Genomic DNA, 27,872 nt, shown 5'->3' with positions numbered 1-27,872 from the left:
ATAGTGTTCACTGGACCAGAAGTTCCATAAAGGCAGAACCAGTGTAGCCCCAGAGTCTAACTCATGGGTGACACAGGAGACTCTCAGTAAATATTTATTGTCTGGCTGCTAAATGAATGACTAGAGAAACACAAATATGAAGAACTAGAGTTGAACCATTTGTACGTATATTAAGATTATTTTAGGCACTTTGATTAGCAGATAACAATGTTTAATGTGTTAGTTTATTGTAGTTAAGTCAGTCATGATTTGTATAGGCCAAAATCAGTCATATATTGGAATTTCCTAGTTCCAGAGCAAGCAGCAAAAGGATATTTCAATACAGAAATAGATACATTATTTTAAATATTTAAAAAATCCCTATAGTAATGATTATAGATATCTTTAAAATCATCCATAATCCTTCTATTACCATCCTCACATCCACCTAGTTTTATTTATCTTTTTCTTCACAGTCTATAGTGGTTTTAGAACAATATTTTTTCTAACACCAACAAAATCAGAGTATGGAAGTGAACACTCATCAGGCATATTTGAAAATTAGAAATTCAATCAACCCTGGTAACTCAACTCTCTTATGATATTTAAAAGGGAATTTGTTTGAAACAGGATTCTACTGCAAAATAACTCTGATAACAGGCATAGCTTTTGTTAAGAGAAGAATTCACTTTCTTTCAATATAGCACAAGATCATACAAATGAAACTTATCTATAGACATTGTATTTTTCTTCCTAACATATATTTTATTGAAGCAGATATATGTTTACCTCTTCTTGTATTACAGATGTGGAAATGAATGCTTCTCACCCAGAAACAAATTTACCAACTGAGTATCCTCCTCAAAATCCTCCAGCAGCATTCCAAGGTAAAATATTTGTTTAAAAAATAAAAACCAAAATTAATCAATTGCTGTTATTTCCCAAAGGGTATGTTTCTGTCTGTCTATTTATTGCAATAGTGCATTTTGTTGAAAGTGCAATAAAGAACTTAGCAGCCTAGTTCTTGATTTGTATTGTTTGCCTATACATTATCATAAATATCATTGAAGTAATTTTTATACAGGATAGTAACAGTATAGAGTTAATAAAAATTATAGTGAGTTTACATGTAGCCAATGAAATATAAAGCTGCATATAACTTAAATTCCCAAATACACATATTAAATAAAATATTTTAATTATCCATATATTCAGAAACTTGTGATCGTGTGATCACATTTAGAAAATTTATCCTTGAATGTTTTTGAGTCATGTGTAAAAAGCACATGAGGTTAATGGTATTCAGTGAGTCACACAAAAAAAGTGACGACTGCTTAAAATGAAGCTGCAAGCAATATAATCTATCCACCTGGGGATAATTATTATTTTTATTTTGTAGTAAAAGCTTTGTGAAAGCTTTCCTTTTGTAGACAGTCTAAGTCATGTCTTGCATTTGTAAGAAAAGTGTTTCAATCATATCACTACATACTAAGGAGTACATTTTTTCAAACCAGTTCATAAAAAATTTCAGGGATTTTCATTTATACAAATGCAGTTATCAAAATGACCAGAACTTTACTAAATGGATAGTTTATGGTGCACCCAAATTTACAAGTAGAAGGGCTACCCACCAAACAACTATTTAGTACCTCCAAGCCTCTTATCTATAAAATAGAATATTTTTCAATTCAGTTTGGTTAGGAGATTAAATGAAAGTTTATGTAAAAACATCTAGCACAAAACTCTACAAATAATAAATGACAAATATTTGCTAACTTTATTAGTATGTTAAATCAATTGAACTTAATATAAACTAAAACTATTATCAAATTTCAGGTGATTCTATATGCCTAATCTATTGATTTGAGGGATAATCAATCATCCATTCTTTCCAAGAGTTTAAGATTACAGTAATGCTGATACTGTTATGCATTAACTCACATCTCCACATCCCCAGTTGCCTATAGTCTAGTCTTTGCACTGTAGCCAGTAAGCTTAAAAATACAAGTCTCTTCATATTACAAAGAGTATTCAGCCTCTATTGGCTTCCCATTGCTTTTAAGCTTGAGGCTAAATGTTTAATTTTGCCACCAGGTCCTGGGGGCTCCCCTGCCTTCCCTTTAATTGCCTCTTAAACCTGGCTCTCTATTGTTCGGATAGACAGGCCTTTTTCTCTGACTTGAAAGGCCCTATGTTTGTTAGTATCCTAGGGCTTCTCTCAGAACTGTTCTTTCTGTGTTGCTGACCTACTCAACTCCTTTCATCCCTTGGTCCTCAGGGAAGCTGTCCCAAGTCCTTCCCTTTCATTCTCCTCATCCAAACACCTTCCTTTGGCAAATATAGTCATACAACTCTGGTCCCTTTCTTCAAATGACTTATTTCCAATTCTAATTAATCAGTCACACTGGTGTTATATTTCCTTACAGTAGGGGTGAGTATAAAGTTCTCTCTCCCATTAGACAATGAGGGCGGGGATTTTCATCTGCATATCTCATTTTAAATCCTAGTGCTCTGCATTCCTAAAAAATTTTAAAGATATAAATTAGACCATGCATCTCACTCTTCTGTTTGAAATTCTCTGACACCTGTCAACCACACTTGGAGTAAAATCCAAACTCCTTATTGAGGGGCTCCCTAGATGAACCACTCCTGTTTCTTTACTGACAGATGTTTCTATTCTTTCTCTCATGGTCTTCCTCTCTCAATCATGCAGAATTCATTCCTAAAGTCAGGACTTTTGTATTTGATTTCCCTTCCTCTTGGAACATTTCTCACCAGATTTCCACACAAAGCATTTCCCTTCTCATCTTTTAGTTCTCAACTTAAATTTTATCTATTTAAAAGTAACTACTTGATACTTTTTCCTTTCCCCCACATATTCCTCCATCAGTTCAATCCGAAATCTTTTTAGGTAACTTTCCCCATTTAGACAAAAAAGCACAACCCGTGTAGGAATTCTACGTTTTCTAGGATTTGACATTTTTAGCAATCGAACTATTAAAAACAGAATGCTATGAATAGAATGATGTCATTTGTATCCAAAGAATATCAATATACTAGAGTGATATGAAAATAATAATAAAAGCAATTTATTTCATGGCAAACTTCAGGGGTAAGGTTAAGACTGTAATCTGTGAGTTATGGCAGGGCAAATGGGAAAAGGGTTAAAAATGTATTTTCTTTCTCACAAAAATTGCTTGTAAGCTGCATGAGAGCAGGTTGCCTTGCTGATAGTTGTATTCTCTGATTCTGGAAGTCAGTTATATTATAGATCATCTGTAAATATTTGTTTGTAGTAAAAGGAATGAATTATAAAAGCTATAGTAATTTTTTAATTTTCATATTTTTATTTTTTCAATTATAGTTAATATACAACACAGTGATTAGACATTTATCTAACTTATGAAGTGATCACCCTGAAAAATCTAGTACCCATCTGACACTGCACATAATTATTACAAAACTACTGACTGTATTCCCCATGTTATACTCCACATTCTCATGACTATTTTGTATCTGCCAATTTGTACTTTTTAATCACCTCCCACCTTCACTCATCCTCCTGCCCCCCAATTCAGCAACCATCAAAATGTTCTTCATCTTTATGGGTTTGTTTCTGTTGTTTGTTTATCTTGCTTTCTAGATTCCACCTATAAGTGAAATCATGTGACATTTGTCTTTCTCTATCTGACTTATTCCATCTGCATCCATGTTGTTGCAGATGGCAAGATTTCATTCTTTTTAAAAATTTTTTACAGCTGAATAACATTCCATTGTATATATGTACCACTTCTTCTTTTTTCATTCATTCATTGATGGAAACTAAGTTGCTTCCACATCTCAGCCATTGTAAATAATGCTGCAATGAACACATAAATGCATGTGTCCCTTCGAAGTAGTGTTTTGTGTTACTTGAATAAATACCCAGAATGGGGATTACTGGGTCCTTCTCTATCTCTTCTATAGCCTATTTTAAAGTCTGTTTTGTCTGGTACTACAATTGCTACCCCAACTTTTTTCTATTTTCATTTTTATAAAATATATTTTCTATCCCTTTACTTTTAGTCTATACGTATCTTTTAAATCTGAAGTGAGTATCTTGTAGGGAGGGTATGTAAGGGTTTTCTTTTTTAACCAGTTTAGCCACGTTATGTCTTTTGATTGGAGCATTTGAGCCATTTACATTTAAACTAATTGTGGCCAGATATGTAGTTATTGTCATTTTATTATTCATATTTTTAATATTTTTTCTTATCCTTTTTAAAGAAATCCCTTTAACATTTATTGAAATACTGGTTTAGTGGTGATGCATTCCTTTGGCTTTTTCTTGTCTGGGAAGCTCTTTATCTGTTCTTTAATTCTAAACATTAGCTTTGCTGGATAAAGTAATATTGGTTGTAAGTCCTTGCTTTTCATCACTTTAAGTCTCTTTTGGCCTGCAAAGTTTCTGTTGAGAAATCAGCTGACAGTCTTATCGGAACTCCCTTGTAGGTAACTAACTGCTTTTTTCTTGCTGCTTTTAAGATTCCCTCTTTATCTTTAAACTTTGGCATGTTAATTACGGTGTGTCTTGGTGTGGGTCTCTGTGGGTTCATCTTATTTGAGATTCTTGTGCTTCCTGGGCTTGTAAGTCTAGAGATGTTTTCCATCATTATTTCTTCAAATGGGTTTTCAATTCCTTATTCTCCCTCTTCTTTTCTGGTACCCCTATGAAGTGAATGTTGGTATGCTTGATGTTGGCTCAGAGGCCCCTTAAACTGTCCTCAATATTTGGATTTTTTTTTCTTGCTGTTCTGATTGGGCGTTTTCTGCTACCTTACCTTAAAAATAGCTGATTCAGTCCTCTGCATCATCTAATCTACTGTAGATTCCCTCTAATATTCTTTATTTCAGTTATTACATTTTTCATTTGTGACTGGTTCTTTTTTATGATTTTTCTCTATTTTTATGTTTCATATCTCTTTGTTGAAGTTCTCATTGAGATCATTAAGCATCCTTACAACCAGCACCTTAAACTCTGCATCTGGTAGATTACTTGTCTCCATTTTGTTTAGTTCTTTTTCTGGAGCTTTGTTCTATTCTTATGTTTGGGATGTGTATCTTTGTCTCTCCAATTTGGCTGCCTTTCTGTGTTTGTTTAATGTATGAGATATAGCTGCTATTTCTTAGTAAAGTGGCCTTATATAATAGGTGTCCTAAGGGCCCAGTGACACAGACTCCCTGGTCATTTTATCTGGATGCTCCAGGTGTGTGTCCTTTGTGTGGGTTGTGTGTGCCCTCCTGTAGTAATTGAGATTTGGTTACTGTTTGCACATCAATGGGAGGGATTCACACTCAGTATAATTGATTTTTAGGATTGGTTGTGACTACCGTGGAGGAGCTGTTGTTCAGGGGCTGACCCTATAGAGCAGGATTTGCCCTAGCAGGGCTCTGGTGCCTGCCCAGTCTTCTCTTTGGATAAGTCATTTATAGAGGCAGGAGGATGATGCTTAGGCTCAGTCTGAAGTGGTCACAAAACATGCTGGCCTTGGGGCCTCCTAGGAAGGGCCAAAAGTGATTTGCAGATGTATTCTACCTGTGCTGGGCTTGGAGGTGCCTGGAAGAGGCTAATATGTAAATTAAGTCCAGCTGCCACTAGTGCCAGGCGTGGGGCTGCTCAGCAAGAGGTATGGGCCTGTCAGGGCAGATGCTGCTTGACTGGGGTTGTGAACTTTTGAGAGTTTTTAGAAAAGTTCTCATAATGAGCCAAGAGAGGCCAATTTTAATAGAAGAGCTGCTGGAAGTGGCTTGGATGGGCCCAAAAGTTTGGTGGCTGAGGATCTCAAGGAATCACCAGGGCTATATGACCAGTATTAGCCAGGTTGATGGTGACTAGAATATGGCAGTTACCTGTGTCTATATGCCAGGAGCAGGAAGGGCTATACAAAGGAACAATGGATTTTACCAGAGAATCTGTCTGGTAGAAAGCTGCCATTTCAGCCCTTCCTTGGAGCCAGACAATTCATTTTCTCCCTTTATGTCCCTAGTGAGTTCTACGCTGATGCACCAGAGCTGAAACTCAGAGTAAATAAGTCCATGCAGGCCTATTAAGAGGAATACTTGAGACTGCCACAGCTCTTTGTCTCATTCAATCACAAACTCCGCTGGTTTTCAGACAGAGGTTGTGGAGACTTCTTTTCCCAGCACTCATGCTCCAGGCTGGAGAGTCCAGTGTGAACCTGGGACTCCATGTACCTCTGGGGAGACCTCCTCAGCTGAGGTATCCCTCTTGATTCTTAACCATCACTTGTGGGTATGGTTTATTTTACAACTCCACCCCTTCTACCAGTTTCGAAGTGGCTTCTATATATCCTTAATTATAGAACTTCTTTTAAGATAGACTGCAGGTGATTTTCATTGATAATTGTTCTGTAGGTTAGTTATAATTTTGATGTGATCCTGAGAGGGAGCCAACACTCAATGATCCTATTCAGTCATCTTGACTGTAACTGTCCAAAGCTATACTATTTAAAAGAAATTAGCATATGCTTCAGTCTCTATTCAAAGTCTTACTTTTAATGGTGTATATATTTTTCATCAGTGTTCCATTTAAAAGTATTTATAAATTGCCTATTCTAAGTATTAAATTTTGCAAGGCCTTCACTGTTAAAATATTGTAGAACACAGTTCTTTGAAATTATATTGCATTCCTATGGAAGTCCTACTCTGTGCACTACACATGTAAGCTTATGAAACTTCACTGTAGTCAAAATTCATGTGGACAATAGAGTATACATTTGTATATATTTGTCCTCTACTGTGCTTATTAAACACTTGAGACAATTTTGCCCATTACAACTTCTTACCTTTCTTGGTTCTCGAACTATTTTTCCAGAGAGCTGAAGGTCCTAAAATTTGAAATTTAGATTTGTCACCTAAATATCATAATGGATTATTTTGTTTTGTCTTGTTTTCTTCTAGTGTTTTGTTGTTGTTGTTGTTGTTGTTGTTGTTTCCATGTAGAGGCTTTTAGAATTGGAATACACCATGGATTAAAACTCCAGGGAAATTGTGAAGCCAAGAAATTACCTGAACAGTACTGGAAGAAATGACATGCCTTTACCTCTATATCACGGTTTCTCAAAAACAGCACTATAATATTTTGAGATGAGTAATTCCTTTTCTTTAGGATGCTTCCCTGGACATCTTAGGATATTTACTAGCATTCCTGACCTTTATCCACCAGATGTCAGTATCATCCTTCTCTCTAGTTGCGACAGCCAAACACATTTTCAGACCTTGCCAAATATGCCTTGAGGGAACAAAACCAAAACCATCCCCAGCTATACATACCAGAGATACCATTTGTTGGAATTCCAGAATTACCTTTTTTTCTTTTTTCTTTTTTTAATAGAGATCTTGGTTCTAAAACTTCTGGCTGAAAACCTTTATTTTGGGCCTTCTATTCAATGTCATCTCTCTTTTCCATGAAGACGTTCCATAACGTTTATGTAAATGACTCTAGATCATTGTTGATTTTCTTTTCCATTCTTAGGTTTCAAGCATATTTTCAGATGATTTTCGAATAATAAGAGTAAGGCTTAGGCCAACTGTATTCAGTTCTAAACCATTCAATGGAACTGTACAGGAAACCACAGATATTTCATTGAAAAATTTTTCTGAAAAATAAAAATAAACTTTAAGGTTCATAGAAACAGGAATTCTAAACTGAAATTTCAGTTTGCGGATAAATGGAGTAATCCTAAAAGAGCCAGTGATTCCATTTTTCAATGCAGTTACAAATTATTTCACTTGTTCATATTTCAGAACCTCCAGGACATACTGGCTACCACGGCCCACCAGCTGCCTTTCCTGGGACACAGACAGTCTACCCTGGCCCACTGGGTGCCTATCCCGGAACCCAGGCAGATGCTGGCCCAGTGGGCTTTCCTGTTCAACACCAACCCATGTATCATCAGCCAGGTGGATCTGTAGGACTACTACCACGGATGCCAGCACCACCACCTCCATCAGACTGTCCACCAGGGCTGGAATATTTAAGTCAAGTAATTTAAATACATAAAACAATCCTAAAAAATAATAATAATAATAACACTCTGCTTCTATTTTACTTAATGTGATTAACAAATGACAAATTCACAAAAGACTAAAACGGTAAAATAGTTTTGTTTGCTAAGTAATTACTCTCATTCTTCTAAGTCAGGTTTACTTTTAAAGTAAAATACAAATGTCTTAGGAAATTGTGTTTTCTATGATCTTGAATATAATCTATGATAATAGCCTCTAACAAACATACCATCTTCCAGGCTCTGTTTCTAAGTATATTATAAATGTTAACCCCTTTAATCCTTTTAGAAACTCTACAATATATAGGTGCTAATCTTATCATTACTTTATAGAGGAGAAAGCTGATGTTATGGAGAAGTTACATAATTTGCTCACTGTTAAAACACTAAGGAAGTGGGAATGGCTTTTTACTTCTGGAATCTTGGTTCTATATCCCATGCTCTTTAATCCCAACACTGAGTAATTTTCTAGAAGTTAGAAAAAACATCCAGCTCAATTTACTGCTGAGTTTCAGTAAGTGGTGCCAAAAAAAGAGTTAATATTTTGTATGTGCTATAACTCGCTTTTTATTATAATTAATAAAGTTACATTTTTATGATGCTTTGGTTCTTTGAAAGACTCAATATTATTAATTCTATCAATAAAGTAAGAAATCCTTAATTTTAATGTAGTGCATGATAGTTTATCTCAGCAATTTGAGGTTTTATATATGGTGTTAGAAATCTGGTAGGTAAAGTAGGAATATGAAATTCTATGTGTTTGGTCTATAAACCAATATTCCTATGAAATTCAACAGTTTTAAATGAATTAGCTTTCTCATTCATGCTATTCACTAATTTAATTTCCCACAATTTTCTTGGGAAGCATATGCCATGAGAAATTATAGCAATTCATAACCTCTCCAAGAAATACCCTAAATAGACTTTTTTTTTTAATGTCTTACAAAACCTATAGAGAAAGTTATCACCTATTACAAATGATGCCAACTACACTTAAAAAGGAAATATTATATTTGTAAAAGCACATTTTAAATGTATAAAAAGGTCTTAATATTTCTTATGTCTTTTCTAGAAGGAACTTTTTTTTCTAATTTATATAAGGATTCTAGTGTAAGTCAATTTTATATGACCTGAATTTGCCCACATAGTGAGCATATTCAGTAGATTTTTTTGATTAAAACTATATTAACTTTAGTTACACCTAGAAGTAATATAAATTCTCATTGAATATTGATACGCTTTGATATATATTGATAATTGATGATATACATTTTTAATATATAAGAACTGTAATGTTATTTTGGTTGGCTTAATAAACGTGATATAAAATTTACAGCTTAATTTTTTTTTAACTATAACAGATAGATCAGATACTGATTCATCAGCAAGTTGAGCTTCTGGAAGGTATGTATTCTTTAAATTGATTATATTTCTGGAAAGAGAAGACATTTTTTCAGAAAAAGGCATATCAACAACCACAAATATAACACTTTCACTGATGTAGAATGATTAAGTCTGGTTACTACAAATGTCTCTCATCATGATAATGAAATGATGATAATTATCAGCAGCTTGTTTCTTGAAATTAGGAAGCAAGTGGTAAAATACTATTATTCTGGGCATCTGTCCTCATGATATAGATCCTAACTAGCAGAAAACCAATCAAAACTTACTTCTACTCCCCCCTTCTCTCTAGAGATCATTTCAGTGATTTATCACTTTACCTGACTATCGCTTCAGTTGTTTTCTCCCCAATTTGTGATAAACTTGAGATCGGCGCAGAGCCACATGCAGTAGTACAGATACCTTAGTATATTTCCAAAGTGAATACATTTTTTTGAATGTGGATGTGTATGTTTAGAAAAATCACAATCCGGAGTTTAGATGAACCCAGTAAATCCTTTACTCCATGCGCTGAGAATTATCACCTTGGATGCTGGAGGACGCTAACCAGCAGGCCTAGAGACTGGCTTCCTAGAATAGCACTCTTGTATTCGGGCCTGACTCCAACATATGTCCCCTTGGGTCCAGTGCACCTCATATATAAGGAAAACTTCGGAAGCCACTAGATGTTTCAGAACTCCTTCCAGAAGAAAGAGAACCTGACTAGATTCATAAACCAGTATCTGTCTTCTAGATATATAGGTTAATGAAAACTCTGCTAGTTTTTAAACTATATCAATTAAATCCTTCTTCACCTCTCTGCAAATTTATTTCTACTAGTAGAATTTATAATAGTTGGTAATAGATTTGGTTAGAATGTACAATTATCTATTGTTTTTAGATTACTTAGAATATATGTTGTTAGATATTGATAATGTTCTCATTTTTGTTTGTTTAAACTAAGATTTTTCTGGAAATGAGCACTTCGATGTTGGATAATTTGTATTCTAAATTTTTTTGATGTTTTATACTTAGAGGATTAAATTTACAGATTATAATACCCCTCAAAAGACTGTATTCATTATACAGTACAAGTAGTATAAAGAGATGAATATTATTCAGTTAATTTTTAGAATTGGAGACTATAAAAGGTAACTTTCCCAATTAAATCTTAATAGACAATAAAGTTAAAGCTATCGAATTAATGTTTTATTTGTTTTCAGTTTTGAGTAACTAACTGTAAAGAAACAAATATGTAAACCCATTTATTTCAATTTACAAGTAAGAAGGCTGGAAATTTTTCAGATTTAGTTACTTAATGTAATTCTTAGATAATAGATCCTATCTCATGAATCCATTTAATTTTTTTTCTCATGAAACATTTAACTGGCAGATGTTGAGGCCAAGGGTGGTTCTAACTGAAGCATTGTCCAGGGCCTGTGTTAGTCAGAACAAAGACAATTAAGAGAGGTCATGGTGATAGAACTTGTGAAGGACGTCTACCTCTGAATAAAAGTCCATTCACACAGATATAGAGTATAGTTTTTGTCTCCGTACAGTTCTTTTAGTCACTTGATAGTTGAGTGGCTTGAGACATCCTATGACCCAAGTCAGTGAATACTATGGATAAGTGGAACCATGAATTGGCCTTTTCTGTCTCTAAGCCAGGAGAGGTTTTAAATGGTTGATTTCATATGGAAAGGCCTGTGGTAAGAGAGCAAGCAGATCTCAATATTTAGCATATTTATGTTTCCTCAATGAAGACAGACCCTCCAAGGTAGAGTTAGGATGCTAGGGGTCTACATAATCTGTGAGTTGCAGCCTTGGTTACCAAGCACTTTATGCTTTGTCGAATACCCATCTCCCACTTCTGAACAACTATGGCTGCTCTAAAATGCTCTAAACATTTTCATTCTCTCCCTTTTTACATGTGTGCATTAAGAGTCAACACTTTAATTACCTTCCCTCATACAATGCACAAAGATAAGCCACGAATATGGTATAAAACAAAATCTCTGGCCAATTTATTTAAAATACAATTTCATAGAGCATAAACATAGCTATCATCCTCTTTCCCCATCCTCACTGAGTATCTGAAAACTATACCAAGCACATGGACAAACTGTTTACATACACCTAGCATGACTGTGACCATCTGTAGCATTGACCATCCCACAGCAGCAAAGTCTCACTTTCTGACATGCGTCTATGGAATTAGGAAAATATGAGTTTTCTTTTCCATACCTCACAAAGGAACTCTTAATTTCTCTATACCTTAATTCCCTCTCCTCCTTCTCTTCTTTGCCATTTTTCTTCTTTCTGAATTATTTCTAAACACCTTTTCTTTTTTCCCCTGTGTTGCTTAAAGTATCATCTAAATATGGTACAACTGGATATTATAGTATCTTAGGATAGATTCAATATTCTTTTAACACAATGATTCTCTTTTATGCTTTTAGCCTTAACAAGCTTTGAAACAAATAACAAATATGAAATTAAGAACAGATTTGGACAGAGGATTTACTTTGCAGCAGAGGATACCGATTGTTGTACCCGAAATTCCTGTGGGGCTTCCAGACCTTTTACCATGAGGATTCTTGATAATACGGGCCGAGAAGTCATAACTCTGGAGAGACCTCTAAGGTGTGCCAGCTGTTGTTGCCCCTGCTGCCTTCAGGAGGTCAGTGAACAATTTTCTGGGTAATTGTAAAATAGTTCAACAAGAATTTTCACCCTTTTGCTGAGCTATATAATCAAACGAGATTTAAGGAAAGTTGGTCCACACACTACTGGTTTATGCTCAAGAGGAAATAAGAGGAAAGATGGCAAGATGAAAAACAATGAGAAGTTATCCCTATGTCCCTGAGAATTTTGTCTGGTAGGATTGTGCATCTGCTCAGAGACCATACTTCTCAATCTTCAGGAAAGGCTGGAACAGTAAAGCACTTGGTCAAGTCCCTTACTTGAAATGACCATAGACAATATCCTAGAATACAATTTCCGGAGCAAATATACAGAAAAATGAAGAAAAAAAGAGATGTATTAATCTCACAATTTGGACAACCCATTATGGAACAAACCTAAAAGTGAGCTGCTCTGAGAAATCTCAATGCCCGTGTTTTTTGGTTCTCCGTTAAAAAAAAAATGAATGTATTTGAGTCCCCTGTGGTAGATATATACTAATTGTGAGTACCTTTAGTTTCATAATGGCCAGCTCTGTATTTCATGTTACTTGTCAGCCTACTGATAGAGAACATGATCTTGGGGGAGACACCAGCGTATAGAGAATTTATAGGAAAGTTGACCTTTGCCTATAACCCCACTGGTCAGAGACCAGTCCTGCCTGGTCAGTCATTCCATACAAAAGTAGCTGGGAGGCCATGATCCAGAGACATAAAGTCATAGATATTTGGAGTATAATACTATACTTGCTTTAAAAAGATAACTGAAGTTATTCATACTTAATTATTTTGTTTTCCATGTCATTTTGGTTCGGTATGGTAGTATCTATCTATCAATTAGGATATCTGAGCAAAGTCTGAGAGTTTGATGGAATATGGTCTAAAGGTAAAGAATATATTTAAAAAGCATTATCTATTGATCTTAAACAGCAGCACTGGAAGTCTTCCTTTACACGTGATCATACTGAGGTACTGTCTGGGTCACCCAGCTAAGTAACACAGCCAAATTTCCCGGCCCCATTTCTTTTCATTATAGTACCATTGCTACTCATATTTGAAAATGGCAATGATCAGAGTTCTGTCCATATATCCAAACCACTGTTTTTAATGGAGTTAGAGAAAAGAGTTCCTTAATAACTGACACATTTTTTATTAACATGGAAATTTCAAAATATACAAGACCAGTAGAGCAGTGCTTAAGACTATGTGTTCATCATGCCTGAGTTTGTGGCTCATCTCTTCTACTTTCTATTTGTGAAATCTGATACAGGTTAATGAATCTCTCTGTTTCTCAGTTACTTCATCTATAAATAGGGATGATGATACCAATCTGGAAGACAAGTTGTAAATCCGTGGTGCTTAGAAAAGTCTCTGAAATTTACAGAGTATTCAGTAAATGAGAGTTATTATTAGACATCATTATCATTATAATTTATATATGTTCTTTTGCTTTTATAGATAAAAATCCATGCTCCTCCTGGTGTACCTGTAGGGTATGTTACTCAGATTTGGCACCCATACGTGCCAACGTTTACTCTTCAAAATGAGAAGAGAGAAGATGTACTTAAAATTATTACTCCTTGTCTTATCGGCAGTTGTTGTGCAGATATTGATTTTGAGGTAAGAAATGTGATAATCTTTATAGATTTTGCTTTTCTAATATAAGAATAATATAAATTAGAAGGATGTAACAAATACATTAAATATATAGGTATATCTTGATATCTCAAGAGGGAGACAATGAGCTCACATATTTCATTTTGATCAAATATATTTGGTCAAAAAGGTAGTTATTGCTCTCATTGAGGATCAGTCCTCATTATGGTAATTGAGAAAAGAGAAAAATAGAGCCCTGTAGTCAAATAAATATAAGTAAAACATCTAACATCTAAACGTGGTAGTTTTTGTATGGAAGTACAGTATATTATCCATTTTCAGTAGAAACTTTGTCAGTGTAGTCTGACTTCCAAAGCATGTGGATCCCTCCTTAGTCTGAAACACAGGCTGCCAGTGTTCTCAGCACTCTTTAGTGGGTCTAACATCTTTGAGTTCCTACAAAAAGGCCAATTATGCAAAGAGAGTTTTAAAGAAGGTAGTGTAAGACATATTACCTAATAATGCTTCTCAATGGTCTCTCCTTTATCTTTATATTAAATTTGATCATTAGAAACCACAATATAACTGTGTATTTACGATATGGAGAAATTTCATTACAGCAGTTTTCCAACAGATGGCTTAGCCTGATAGCTCATATTATTTAATTGCGAATATTAAAAGTCTGGTGATTTTAGAACTTAATCTTGATTTTCTCACTCTATTGGAAAATCAGAAAATGTGGTAAAGTGGACCCACATTTCTATAAATGGGGCAAAAAAGTCTGAACCTGAGTAGTGCTGCCCCCTTGTGATAATATGTGGGAACTCTGCCAATCACCTTTGACTTCCTAAGGTTTACCACTATCCAACTTCACTCTTTTATAGTAATATCTGCCTGGAAATTAGTCACATGATATTCAGTTCCTCTTTTAGATGCTGGTTATATGAAAATAAATTTTCTTTGTCATTGACTTAGGATTCTAATGAGCGAGACAGGCATGCCAAGAAAACACATGTGATTTAATAGAGGCTTTATGAACACTCTTAAAATGGAATATGGATTGTGGGGTGAGGGATGTATACTATGTATGTGTAAAGACTTTATAGGTTTATGTATAATAATAGTTCTATGTAGAGATTATCATTTCTATCAAAGATCCAGAGGAGTCAAAGAAAATTGTTCTTTTAGGGAATATTAGCACAAGTTTAGATACTATATTTTATTTATGGAAAATAAGTGAAGATACTGGAGAAGCAAGTCCAAAGGGATCGTGAAACCCTTACATTTAATGCTAAAGAATTTAGAAGTCATCCAGCAACCATTCTGAATGGATACCTTAGAACATATATTATATGTAATAAATTAACTTCCCTCCTGTGCATTTGGAATGGTTCTACTAAGTAACATTTTTGAGAGAATTGAGAAACTAGTCTCTTGAAATGTTTTCAGGCTATATAATGAGAAGTTTGAAGGCAGAAATTGTCAATATGAGGGACCATTATGGAACATGATTTCCATTTGGGTGTCGGTGGGCACGGCAACTTGGGTGTAGAAACACAGCAGGTATAGGCAGCATTCTAAAGGAAGAAATAATTCGAGAGACATTTAATAAGTGTACAAAGTAGAATTACTTACAGATTTGATGTCAGTTGAGGATAAAAGAAAATTTGGATATTATTCTGATGTCTGAGGATTAAGATGCTAAATGAATACAGTGCCATTGGCCCAGTTAAAAATCTTGGAGGAGAAATAGTTGATTTGTGGAAAGCTAATAGTGTGTAGTTGAATTGTATTGGATTTCAAGTATGTTGAGGGGTTTGTAGCATGCCGATGGTAGTTAAAGCCATGATAAGATTATTCCAAAGGAGAATGGAAGGAAGACAGGTAGAATCTCTATCCCATGGAGACGATAAGGGAATCTGTCTCCTTCCAGGACTCTTGGTAAAACAGACAAATCAATATGCCCACATGAAACTGATACTCCAGTTCACCCTGCTAGATGAGTTTAGTGTCTGAATTCATACCACTGTTTCATACCATGGTTTAGCAATCTAAAATCATAGAAATTTATCCTGAGTGGTGATACAGATGGCAGAGTCAAATGCAAAAGCCCACTAGGACATCGATCACCAAAGGCACCTCTATTCCTATAGAACAAGCCCTATCTTCACGTGAGCAGATTCAAAAATTACCAACGGCTCAAAGAACTACTCCACCCGGAACAAGCTGCATGTAATACTACAATCTGCAATCGATCCTATAGGAAATACCTAAGTAAACATTAAAGAGACAAAACAAGAAACATAACAGAAAGAATGAGACTAAAGAACAGGAGGATTTGAAAACAAACCAAATAGAACCTCCAGAAATGAAGAAAAGTCATTGAGAAAACCTCATTGGAAAGGATGAGCTGCAAATTAGATACAGATGAGGAGAAAATGCTTAACTGGATGATTTATATGAGGAAAATATACAGGGGAGATACAAATTGGAAGGGACAAAATAATTGAAGGGACAGGAAGCTAGAGTAAACTACTCTTGCATATGCCTAAAAGGAGCTACAGAAAAGGACAATACAGAGGATGTATTGAGATAATATTCAAGTAGAAAAATGACTAAGAATCTTGCCAACTTGATGCTATGTATCCTCAGATTCAGAAAGTGCAGACAGTTCTGGGTAAGAAAGAGAAACGACATCTAGATACAGCTCAGATAAATTACAAACATCAAACTAAAAAGGAAATTTAAAAGCAGCAATGTGAAGAGAGAAGGTTACCTCTAATATGTAATTCCTTTACCATTAAGGATTTTGAGCATCATTTTAGGTTTACTGGCTACTTGTATTTGTTCTCTTTGCATTATCTATCCATGTACATTGCCTGTTTTTTCTATTAGGTGGTTTAATCTTTCCTTGTCATTTTATGTAATTTGTGGTTGAAGATGTCAACTCTGCATCTGTCTTTTGATTTGAAAATATTTTCCACAGCTATTTTTTTCTGGACTTTGTGAGAAATAGAAATATCACATAGAAAATTTAAATCTCGTGTAGTCAAATGTACCTATATTAATAGCTTTAAGTTCTCCTGCCTTAATAATGAAGTTCTCACCAATCTTACATTTTATCTACTTTTTTTCTCCTGTTACATTTAAATTTCTAACTTACTTGGAATTCTATTTGTACAAATTGAACCACACTTTTTTTTTCTTTCAGATATCTGTGTAAATGTGTCATCAGTTTTTAAGTACACTATTAATTCCTTGCTAAAATAAAATACCATACATTAAATTCCCATAAGAAATGGGATCTATTTTTTAGATTCTCTCCTCTAGTGCATTGATCTAGCTATCCATTCCTACAGCATTACCTTATAATTTAACTATGATGATTTAATGATATGCCCTATATCCAATCATAGCCAAGTAGTCACTTAATCTTCTTCATTGTATTTTCTTGCTATTATCAGATGTTTCTTTTCCTGTGAACATTAATTTTATTTCATTCAATGTTTCTGAAGTTAGAATCCAATTCGAGTGATATTACATCTGTTTCTAATTTTTTTTAATTTCTTTATTTTTTATGGTGATATTGGTTGACGAAATCTGATAAGTTTTAGCTATACATTTTTTAAAATAAGGAATATATATATATATATTTACACTGTGTGTTCACCTCTCATAGGTATATTTCTTTCTGTTACCACATATTTGACCCCCTTTAACTCATCTACCTCTCCCCCACCCCTTACCGTCTGGTAACCATTAGTCTATAGTCCATGTCCATGAGTCTCTGTTTGTTTGTTCTGTTCATTTGTTGCTTTTAGGTTTATATCCCACATATAAGTGACATCATGTGATTTTCAGCTTTTTCTGTCTGGCTTATTTTACTTAGCATGATTATCTTGAGGTCCATCCATGGTGTTGCAAATGGCAGTATTTCATCTCTTCTTATGGCTAAGTAATATTCCATTGTATATATGTACCACAGCTTCTTTAGCCAATAATCTATCGTGGGACACTTTGGTTGCTTCCATGTCCTGGCCATTATGAATAATGCTGCTAAGAACATTGGTGTGCAAATATCTTATCGGATATGGGTTTTCAAGTCTTTGAGGTAAATACCCAGTAGAGGGATTGCTGGATCATATGGTAGATCTATTCTTAGATTTCTGAGGAACCTCCATACTGTTTTCCATAGTGGCTGTACCAATTTGCAGTCCCACCAGCAGTGTATGAAGGTTCCTTTTTCTCCGCATCCTCTCCAGCATTTGTTATTACTTGTCCTGTTGATTATAGCTATACTAACAGGTTTGAGATGATATCTCATTGCAGTTTTGATTTGCATTTTTCTGGTAACTAGCAATATTGAGCATCTTTTCATATAACTGTTGGCCATTTATATGTCTTTTTGGGAGAAGCGTCAGTTCAGGTCCTCTGCCCATTTTATGATTGGATCATTTGCATTGTTGTTGTTATCGACTTGTATGAGTTCTTTCTATATTTTGGATATTAGGCCCTTATCAAAGGTATTGCTTGCAAATATATTTTCCCATTCAGAAGGTTGTCTCTTTACCTTGGTGACGATTTCTTTTGCTGAGCAGAAGCTTTTTAGTTTGATGTAGTCCCATTCATTTATTTTCGCTTTAAGTTCCCTGCCTTTGAGGCCAAATTCATAAAATCCTCTTTAAGTCCAAGATCCTTGAGATTAATTTCTATGATTTCTTCTATGCATTTTACTGTTTCAGGTCTTATATTGAGGTCCTTAATCCATTTTGAGTTCATTTTGGTGTGTGGTGATACAGAGCAGTCTAGTTTCATTCTTTATCAGCTGGCTTTCCAGTTTTCTCAGAACCATTTATTGAAGAGAATTTCTTTCTCCTCTGTATGTTTTTAGCTTTTTTATCAAAAATTATTTGCCCATATAAATATGGGTTTACCTCTGGGCTCTCGATTCTGTTCCGCTGGTCTGTGTGCCTATTTTTCTGCCAATACCATGTTGTTTTGATTATTGTCGCTTTGTAGTATAATTTGAAGTCAGCAGTGTGATGCCTCCAGCCTTGTTCTTTTTTCTCAGGATAGCTTTGACAATTGGGTGTCTTTTGTGCTTCTATACAAATCTGATGATGTTTTGTTCTATTTCTTTAAAAACTGCCAATGGGATTTTGATGGGGATTGCATTAGATAATAAGGTCATTTTAACTATATTGATTCTTCCAATCCAAGAACACAGACTATCTTTCCATTTCTTTGTATCTTCTTCGATTTCTTTTAATAGGGTCTTGTAGTTTTTGTTATATAGGTCCTTTACTTGTTTCGTTAAATGTATTCCTAGGTATTTTATTCTTTTTGTTTCAATTGCAAAAGGAATTACTTTTTTCACTTCTTTTTCTGACACTTCGTTATTAGAGTATAGGAACGCTATGGATTTTTTAACATTGATTTTATATCAATAAACTTTACTGTATTTGCTTATTTATTCTAGTAGTGTTCTTGTGGAATCTTTAAGGTTTTCCACATAGAGAATTATGTCATCCACAAATAGTGACAGTTTGACTTCATTTCCTATTTGGATGCCTTTTATATCTTTCTCTTCCTTGATTGCACTCGCTAGGACCTCCAATGTTATATTGAATAACAGTGGCGATAGTGGACAGTCTTGCCTTGTTCCTGATCTTAGAGTGCAGGTTTCTAGTTCTTCACCTTTAAGTATAATGTTGGCTAAGGATTTGTCATCTATGGCCTTATGTTCAGGTACTTTCTTTCTATACCAATTTTGTTAAGTGTTTTGATCATAAATACATGCTGTCTGTATCTTGTTGAAGGCTTTTTCTGCATCTATTGATAGAATCATGTGATTCTTATTTTTTAATTTGTTTATGTGGTGTATCACATTAATCAATTTGCATATATTGAACCATTCCTGTGCATTTGGGATAAGCCCACTTGATCGTTGTGTATAATCTTTTTAATATGTTGCTGTATTCGATTCACTAGTATCTTATTTAGGATTTTTGCATCTGTGTTCATGAGAGATATTGGTCTGTAGATTTTCCTGTTCTTCTTGATGCTGTCTAGAAAGGTTGCATTTTTGTAAGTACTTGTCCATTTCTTCTAGGTTATTAAATTTGGTGTTACATATTTTTTCAGTCTTCTTGTATGATCCTTTGTATTTCTGCAGTGTCTGTCATCCCTGGTTTTGCTTATTTGTGTCGTTTCTCTTTTTTCTTTCATGAGTCTAGCCACAGGTTTGTCAATTTCCCCTCTTTCATCCCTGGTTTTGCTTATTTGTGTCGTTTCTCTTTTTTCTTTCGTGAGTCTAGCCACAGGTTTGTCAATTTTATTAACCTTCTCAAAGAACTAGGTCTTTGTTGCGTTTATTTTTTCTATTGCTTTTTCTTTTCAATTTCGTTTATTTCTGCTCTATTTTTGATTATTTCTTTCCTGCTGCTGATTTTAGGCTTCATTTGTTTTTCCATTTCTAGTTTTTTAAGATGAAGCATTAGATTGTTTATTTGGGCTCATTCTTGCTTTAAAGATAATCCTGTAATTATATGAACTTTCCTCTTATGACCACTTTTGCCGTGTCCCAAAAGTTTGATATGTTGTACTATCATTATCATTTGTTTCAATATATATCTTGATCTCTTTTATTTCTTCTCTGATCCAGTTATTCTTCAGTAGTATATTGCTTAATCTCTATGTATTTGTGATTCTTCCCACCTTTTTTTACAGTTGATCTCTAGTTTCAAAGTATTATGATCAAAATATGGTTGATGTGATTTCAACCCTCTTATATTTGTTGAAGCTATCTCTGTGTCTCAGTATTTGATCAATCCTTGAGAATGTTCCATGTGCAGTAGAGAAGAATGTATAAGCAGCCCTTTTGGGATGGAAGGCTCTGTACATGACAATTACGTCCAGTTGGTTTAATGTGTCATTTAAGGATTTTATTTCCTTATTGGTTTTCTGTTTGGATGATCTGTCCATACCCAACAGTGGGGTATTTAAGTCCACTACTAAGATAGTGTTTTGGTCTGTTTCTCCCTTTATTTCTGTTAGTAATTAATTGCTTTCTATATTTTGAGGCTTCCTAATTGGAAGCACAGATATTAATAAGTGTTATATCTTCTTTGTGTATGATCCCTTTATCATTATGAAGTGTCCCTCAGTATCTTTATTTACTTTTTTTATTTTGAAGTCCATTTCATCAATATTAGTACCTCTACTCCTACTTTGCTCTGAATGTCATTTGCTTGGAGTATCATTTTCTACCCTTTCCCTTTGAGTCTATATTTGTTTTTGAAATTGAGATGTGTCTCTTGGAGCTAGCATATGGTTGGGTTGTGTTCTTTGATCCAATCTGCATTCTGTACCTTTTTATTGCTAAGTTCAGTCCATTTCCATTTAGGGTGATTATTGAAATATGAAGTCTTCTTAAAATTATTTTATCTTTCTCTTTCTGGTATTCAGTGTTTCCATTGCTTCCTTATCTTGTCTCTCTGTTATTTATTTATTTTGGTTGGGTTTTGTGTACTTTCCCTCTGGTCCTTCTAGTTTTATGTTATATATTTCAGTTTTGAATTTTTGGTGTGTGATTAACATTACGAATATATAAAGGATATTTATGTATCTGCAGTCACCCATTTCCTTCTTCGTGTGCCTTATTTCCATTCCCCTTTGCAAATCTGGATCTTTGAATCCTCCCCTTTTCAGTCATTGCCGTCTCAATTTATCCCTAAGTGTGCTGAACCTTCATTGCTATCTTGCTATTGCAAATCTCTTCTTATTTTTAAGCTTATAACGCCCCATTCTTAGTAAGGGTTGCACTCCTCTGCTTCTATCCACCTGTTAGTCGCCGTAATTATGTATCGTTTTTGCCATTTGGTTTTAGGTGAGCTGACCCCTTTCAGTATTTCCTCTAGTGCCGGCCTCATAGTAGAGAATTCCTTTAATTTTTATGTCTGGAAAGTTCTTTATTTCTCCTTCATATCTGAAGGACAGCTTAGCTGGATACATTATTCTAGGCTGGTAGTTTCTTTCACTTAATAAATTGAATATTTGATTCCACTCCTTTCTGGCTTATAAGGTTTCTGCTGAAAAGTCCAACAATAATCTAATGGGTCTTCTTTTATAAGTTACCTTTTTCTTCTCCCTGGCTGCCCTGACAATTCTGTTTTTGTCATTGATTTTTGATAATTTTCATCCAATGTATTTTGGTGAAGGCCTTTTTGGGTTGAGATAATTGTGTGTTCTGTTGACTTCTTGAATTCCAAGCTCCAGCTTATTCCTTAGATTTGGGAAATTCTCGTCAACTATTTGTCTGAAAATGTTTTCTAATCCCTGCTCCTTTTCCTCCCCTTTGAGAATTTTTATTGTTCTTATGTTTCCTCTCCTGCTATTTTTCATAGTATTTTCTATTCCTATTTTTCCTAGAGCTGGTATTAGCAAAATTAACTTTATTTGTGTGTGTGAAAGACAAGACAGAAAACATTTTAGACTTATGTTGCAACTACTCAACTCAGCCATTGTAGATAAAGAAGTCAAAACAATACATAAATACTGGGTGTAGCTGTGTCCTAATAAAACTGTTTATAAAAACAGACTAAATGTAGCCCATTAGCCATTGTTTGCTGAACCCTAGCCTAGATTTTTATTAAGAATTGATCCCTAACTTTCTAAGTCTGAGTATAATAATGGTCACGAGTACAGACTCTGGAACACAGAACGTGGATTTGAAATCCATCCCAACAACTTCTTATCTGTGCGATATGAGACTGATTACTTAACCTCTCTTTGCTTCAGTTTTTTCTTGTGAAAACTCTGTGTAATTGTAGTATGTATCTTATAAAGATATGAGGAAAAAAATATCTAATACTTGAAAAGAATTTATATTCCATGCATGCATATATTAGATGTTATATAAATGCTGAATAGCAAATAAATACAATACCTTTTTAATATCTATGGATACACTCCTATGTTTTTAATTATGTAATTCTCTAGCATTTTACAATTTCTTATAGTATATTCTTTTGATACTTATTTAATTTCTGTGTGCTAATCTTCTATTTGGATTTTTTTGCACATATTTGTAATGAGATGAGTCTATAGATCCATTTGAATACCTTTATCATTTTTAGAAATAAGTAAAATTTAAATTTATTAGTAATATAACAGTTTATTTCTTCCAAAAGTCGAAATCATTTCATTGCATAAATTTTCTATTTTTTAAAATATTATCTAGACAATAGATAAAAATTATCTAGTCCTGTTGACTTTTCAGCTGAAGGTTATGTTCACATTTCTGAACTTTCCTATAAAAAGTTATATATTCTATTTCTCACATTAATTTTGTTGAATGTTTAGATTTCTTGCTGTAAGAATCAAAAAAGGGAAATGCAATTATCTTTTAAGTCTAGTGATAGGATTATGGGAGCTGATAAGTTAACTTTTGTAACTTTTGTAAATTTTGTATATTTCAAAAAAAAATTAAAAATAACTAAATTAAAAAATAAAATGTAAGGTTTTATTACTAGCTACAAATGCTTAGATGACAGCTATTAGCAGATAAAACATTAAAGTATCAGAAGAGAGAATTTGTATTCTTCTAGTTTCCCACAATAATGTTATATAACATATATATATATCCCTATAGCTCAGTAGGTTACAAAACAGGTATTTATTCTCATGCTATAGGTCCATTGGTCAACTCTGTCTCGGTGGGTATACCTAGGCTCAGCTAGATGGCTCTGATTTAGGCTATAAGTTGGCCACAGGCCTGCTCTCGGTATGCTCATTTTGGAGCTATAGCAAGAGCAACTAACTGGATCATACTATTCTCGTAGCTGATTGCTGGACACCAAGAGCATGTCAAACAATCAGCCATATGTTAGGTCTGTGTTCACCTCACATCAACATTCCATTGGTCAAACAAGTCATATGGCCAAGCCTAATTATCTATACTCAGGGACATATACTGGGCCCACAGCAGGGAGAGTCAGTAAATGAATATTGATGAACAGTCATCCATACTATCACAGTTTGCATCTAAAGAGTTTATTTTGAATTTAAGAACCACGCACACCCAAATAAAATGAGTAAACTGATTTTAGTTTCCCCACATTTATTTAGCTGCTTCCAACCTGAGCTAGGGCTTTAAAGAGTATTGCTAGCACATGTGCTACCTCGTGTACATTTGAAAAGGACACATCTCTTTCTGGGCTGATGCAGCTGTATATGCACACACCATGGGGATGTGGCTACATTCACGCCCACATACCCACCTGGTGAGGTACATTTGTCCTATTATGATCTGTTCAATTTTTATGACTTTTCTTATGCAGAATTCTAAAATCAGGAAAATTTTAGTTTGGAGCTCTTTTTTTCAAACACCTCTCTTCCTCTTTTGTTGTTCCCCCACCCTCCTGTTGTCCAGTCTTAGCCCAAACTTTGACCTGTGGCATCCCATCAAGATACTCACTAGATACTTTCCTTCACTCAAAACTGCCAGTCTTCTTTCCCAGGCTCTTAATACTTCATGTTTTCCTACTGACACTGGGTGGTAATGGCCCTCCCATTGCATTTAAACACTCAGCCTATGTAAATTCTTTGTGCTTCTCTTAAAGAGATGTCACTTGGGGGTTTAGTTTACTACTCTCCTGATGGTTTCTAGAAACTTCATCAAAGAAATATTTCATATTTGTATCTTTTCATACCAAAATTTTGTTTTAAAACAATTGAATTCATTTCTTATTGTCTATCTTAATGTAAAATAGAAACGTTAACTATTTCAGTAAAACTACTTTCATATAAGGTCTCCATAGCAAAGAAACAATTTTTTGGCATATATCTATAAATAGATACAGTAATTTATACAAATGTAATGAGTGATATAATGTTCATAGTTATGTGCTACTTATCATTTTAATAGTGTATTTGTTTCATTTTATTCCAACTGTGGAAATAGTTTTCTTATTAGTTTTCTAGAATTCTTTATGACTGTCATTTTTTTTTCCAATTTAGATTAAATCTATTGATGAAGAAAATGTGGTTGGTAAGATTTCCAAACAGTGGGCTGGTTTTGCGAGAGAGGCATTTACAGATGCCGATAACTTTGGGATACAGTTTCCCTTAGACCTTGATGTGAAAATGAAAGCTGTGATGCTTGCCGCGTGTTTCCTCATCGTAAGTCAATTCTTGTTCATCTTGGGTATAGATGGTTTCTTTAGTATCATTCTGAAATGACTTGTAAATTGTACATTTTTAAATGACCTTTTTAAGTGTATAGCTTTTATTTAAAGGGGTCCCATTTAATCTTAGTTCTGAAATTCTATTTTCTTCTGATACTCCTGATTCACAAGTGACTATTTTCTCTGGAACTTCTGCTCATTTTCACATGGCAATAGAAGGACTTTGTGTGTCAAATAGAGGGCCTGGTCTTTGAGGATTTTATTTAAAAATTGAAATAGGTACTTAGAAGACTTCAAATATGGCCTTACATGGAATAAGGCTCAGTGAAACACAGATTTCCTCCTGATTCATTATAAATTATATCCTCTGATACAGGAATGTAAACTGCAATAAGTGTACACATCCAAATAAGCCTTCGAATGGAACAGCCACTTGAGAGGAAACACACTGGATAGAGCAGTGATTCTGAACTTATCTTCCATTAAATCAGTTAGGGAGCTTTCAGAAACCCCAAGTACCAAATCATACCCCAGTTCAACTAAATAATAAGCTAAGAGTAAAAGTTGTATGACTCCCCAGGTGACTCAGCATGTAGTCAAAATCTAAGACACCCTGGATAGAGCAGTGTTTCTTAGCTTTGATGTACTATAGAAACACTTGCGTAGTTTTTCAAATTCCCTGTGTCAAGAGTACACAGACATTAAAACCCCTGGAAATGGGACCAAGCTTTCAAGCAGTTTAGATCTTTCCCAGGTGATTCCAATGTGCAAGTAAGGTTTTGAATCATTAACATGACTATCTTAAACTTAGATTTGGAGTTGAAAATAGAAAAAATTAAAAAGTGACAGAATGTACAGAAAAAATATCTAGTTACTTCAACAAAAAAGTGTCAGAAAAATAAAAAAATAAAAATAAAATGAAAAAGGGAGAGACATGAACCTAATACAGTTTGTTGACCATGTTTAAATATTGGTTTGAATGATTAATTTAAAACATTTTTATAAGGCATTCAGGGAAATTTGAACATTGGCCATTTGATGATATTAATGATTTATAATGGTGGGATTTTTTTGTTTTTGATTTTTAACTTTTATTAAATTGATTTATCTTTCACATCTTTTAAAATTTTATATTTCAATTACATTTGACATATAATTTTATATTGGTTTCAAGTGTACAACATACTGATTAGACATTTACATAAACTTTTTGAAGTGTTCGCTACAATAAATACCAGTGTCCATCTGATACTATACATAGTTATTATAATATTATTGACTATATTGTCTATGCTGTACTTTACATTCCCATGATTATTTTTATAATTAACAATTTGTACTACTTAATCCTTTTCACTTTTATCACTACCTAACCCCCACTAAAAAATTAAGGTGGTTTTAAGCTGTTATGATGATATCATGGTTATGTAAAAGCAAAACACTTTCCATATCTTTTAGGGTCACTCACTGTAGTATTTCAGTACCAAATGGAGTGATATCAGGGTTTTGCTTTAAATAATGGGAGTGATTGCAGGGGGTAGGAGGGACTAGAGTATTTGTTAAAATAAGATTAGTAATGTTAATAATTATTGAATCTGATTAAGGGGTGGGTTGTTTGGACCTTATGCTATTCTATCTAATTTGAAATATGCTTACTATTTTCTGTAATAAGTTTATAATATAACAAAGTTCTTTGTAAAAATTGTTTTCAATAAGTGTTAATTTCACATAAAAAGTAAAATTTAACCTTAATCTTGTGGGAACGGTTCAACTAAAGGTAGAGTTATGTGAAAGATATGGTGTATTCAGGAAAGGGAAAATAGTCTGGGGTAATTAGATAGTTGGAAAATGGGACTGGGATTGGTGGTGGACTTATTAGGAAATGACTGAGAGCTTCCTTTAAAGGACCTTTAAAGATAAGGCACCTTTTTTAGAGAATTGTAATTTATTGAAAATTGTTTTGTTAAATGTTGATTTTAAACTCGGTATAAATAAAATAGTTACAAATCAAAATTTTAGAATGATAAATCCTGGCATCTATGTGAGAAATGAATTTGAGAGGTAAAATTGCAATTGCTAGTGATTTGCAATAAGGATAAAATTATTTCTGTTGAGGGGATAAATGAAAATGATAGATGTGAGAGATATAAATTCCATAGAATTTGTCTGAAGTCATAGGAGTGGGAGTCTGTATAGATACTGATGAAATGAAACAAGCTGGAAAACGTAGTAGACAAATTTGGAACACAAATGAAACTAACACAAAAAAATTTTAAGGTCATTCTACCTCTTAAAATGGCTGCTATTCTTATGAAAAAAATTAATTTTACATCGAACTGTAGTCATAGGAAAAGTTATTTTACTACAGAAGGATTTAAAATGTTGGGTAAGAAATATTGAAAGACAAAAAGTCCTAGGAGACTAGAAAAAGCGAAATATAGAGAAATTACCAGAAGATTAATTAAATCCATGCAGATATCAACAAATGAATAGAATTATAAGATTTAATTGCTAATAAAATGGAAAGCTAAAGGTAGAGCCTATATAGCTATAAATTTTTCCTAGATTTACTGATTAGTTAAATTTTCTTGTTTAACGAATATATTACTGTTTTCATCAGAACACTTAGCATTTCTTCATCAGAGAATTATCTCTGTTTTGCTACTGAAAACTCATTCTATACTTTTGTTTTTAATCTAGGATTTCATGTTTTTTGAAAACAATTCATGTACTCAAATAATACATTCATTCCTGAAAGCAAAATTGTGGTAATGCATTAATGAAAGTCTCAAAATATGAAGTTTCTATACTGACTGGGACTATCTAAAAGGAAAATTCAGTGTTTTTTTCCTTGAAAATAATTATACCATGAGTGAATTACTCTGGGATGCCTGTAGTCCAGGTATGTGATTTCACTTTCAAATTATATAGTTTATTTTCTGTATAATTGTTTATAAATGTTTTTATATATTTTCTTTAAT

The 27,872-nt window shown here is 33.9% G+C and overlaps 1 protein-coding gene across 1 annotated transcript; it reads left to right on the top strand.

Annotated features, from left to right (window-relative positions):
* The first annotated feature begins 54 nt into the window (after window positions 1–54).
* LOC120593768 (phospholipid scramblase 1-like) lies at window positions 55–27,663 on the top strand. The gene is made up of 7 exons (XM_039851704.1): window positions 55–866; window positions 7,786–8,024; window positions 9,407–9,449; window positions 11,888–12,108; window positions 13,568–13,729; window positions 24,725–24,886; window positions 27,592–27,663. The coding sequence occupies exons 1-7, from the start codon at window positions 761–763 to the stop codon at window positions 27,661–27,663; spliced, it is 1,005 nt and encodes a 334-aa protein (XP_039707638.1). The 5' UTR covers window positions 55–760.
* The last annotated feature ends 209 nt before the right edge of the window (window positions 27,664–27,872 follow it).

Source organism: Pteropus medius, unplaced genomic scaffold (genome assembly GCF_902729225.1).
Source record: "Pteropus medius unplaced genomic scaffold, Ma_sr-lr_union100, whole genome shotgun sequence".
NCBI classification, from domain to species: domain Eukaryota; kingdom Metazoa; phylum Chordata; class Mammalia; order Chiroptera; family Pteropodidae; genus Pteropus; species Pteropus medius.
Note: the sequence above shows the minus strand (reverse complement) of the source record. Positions and strands in the feature narration are given on the sequence as shown.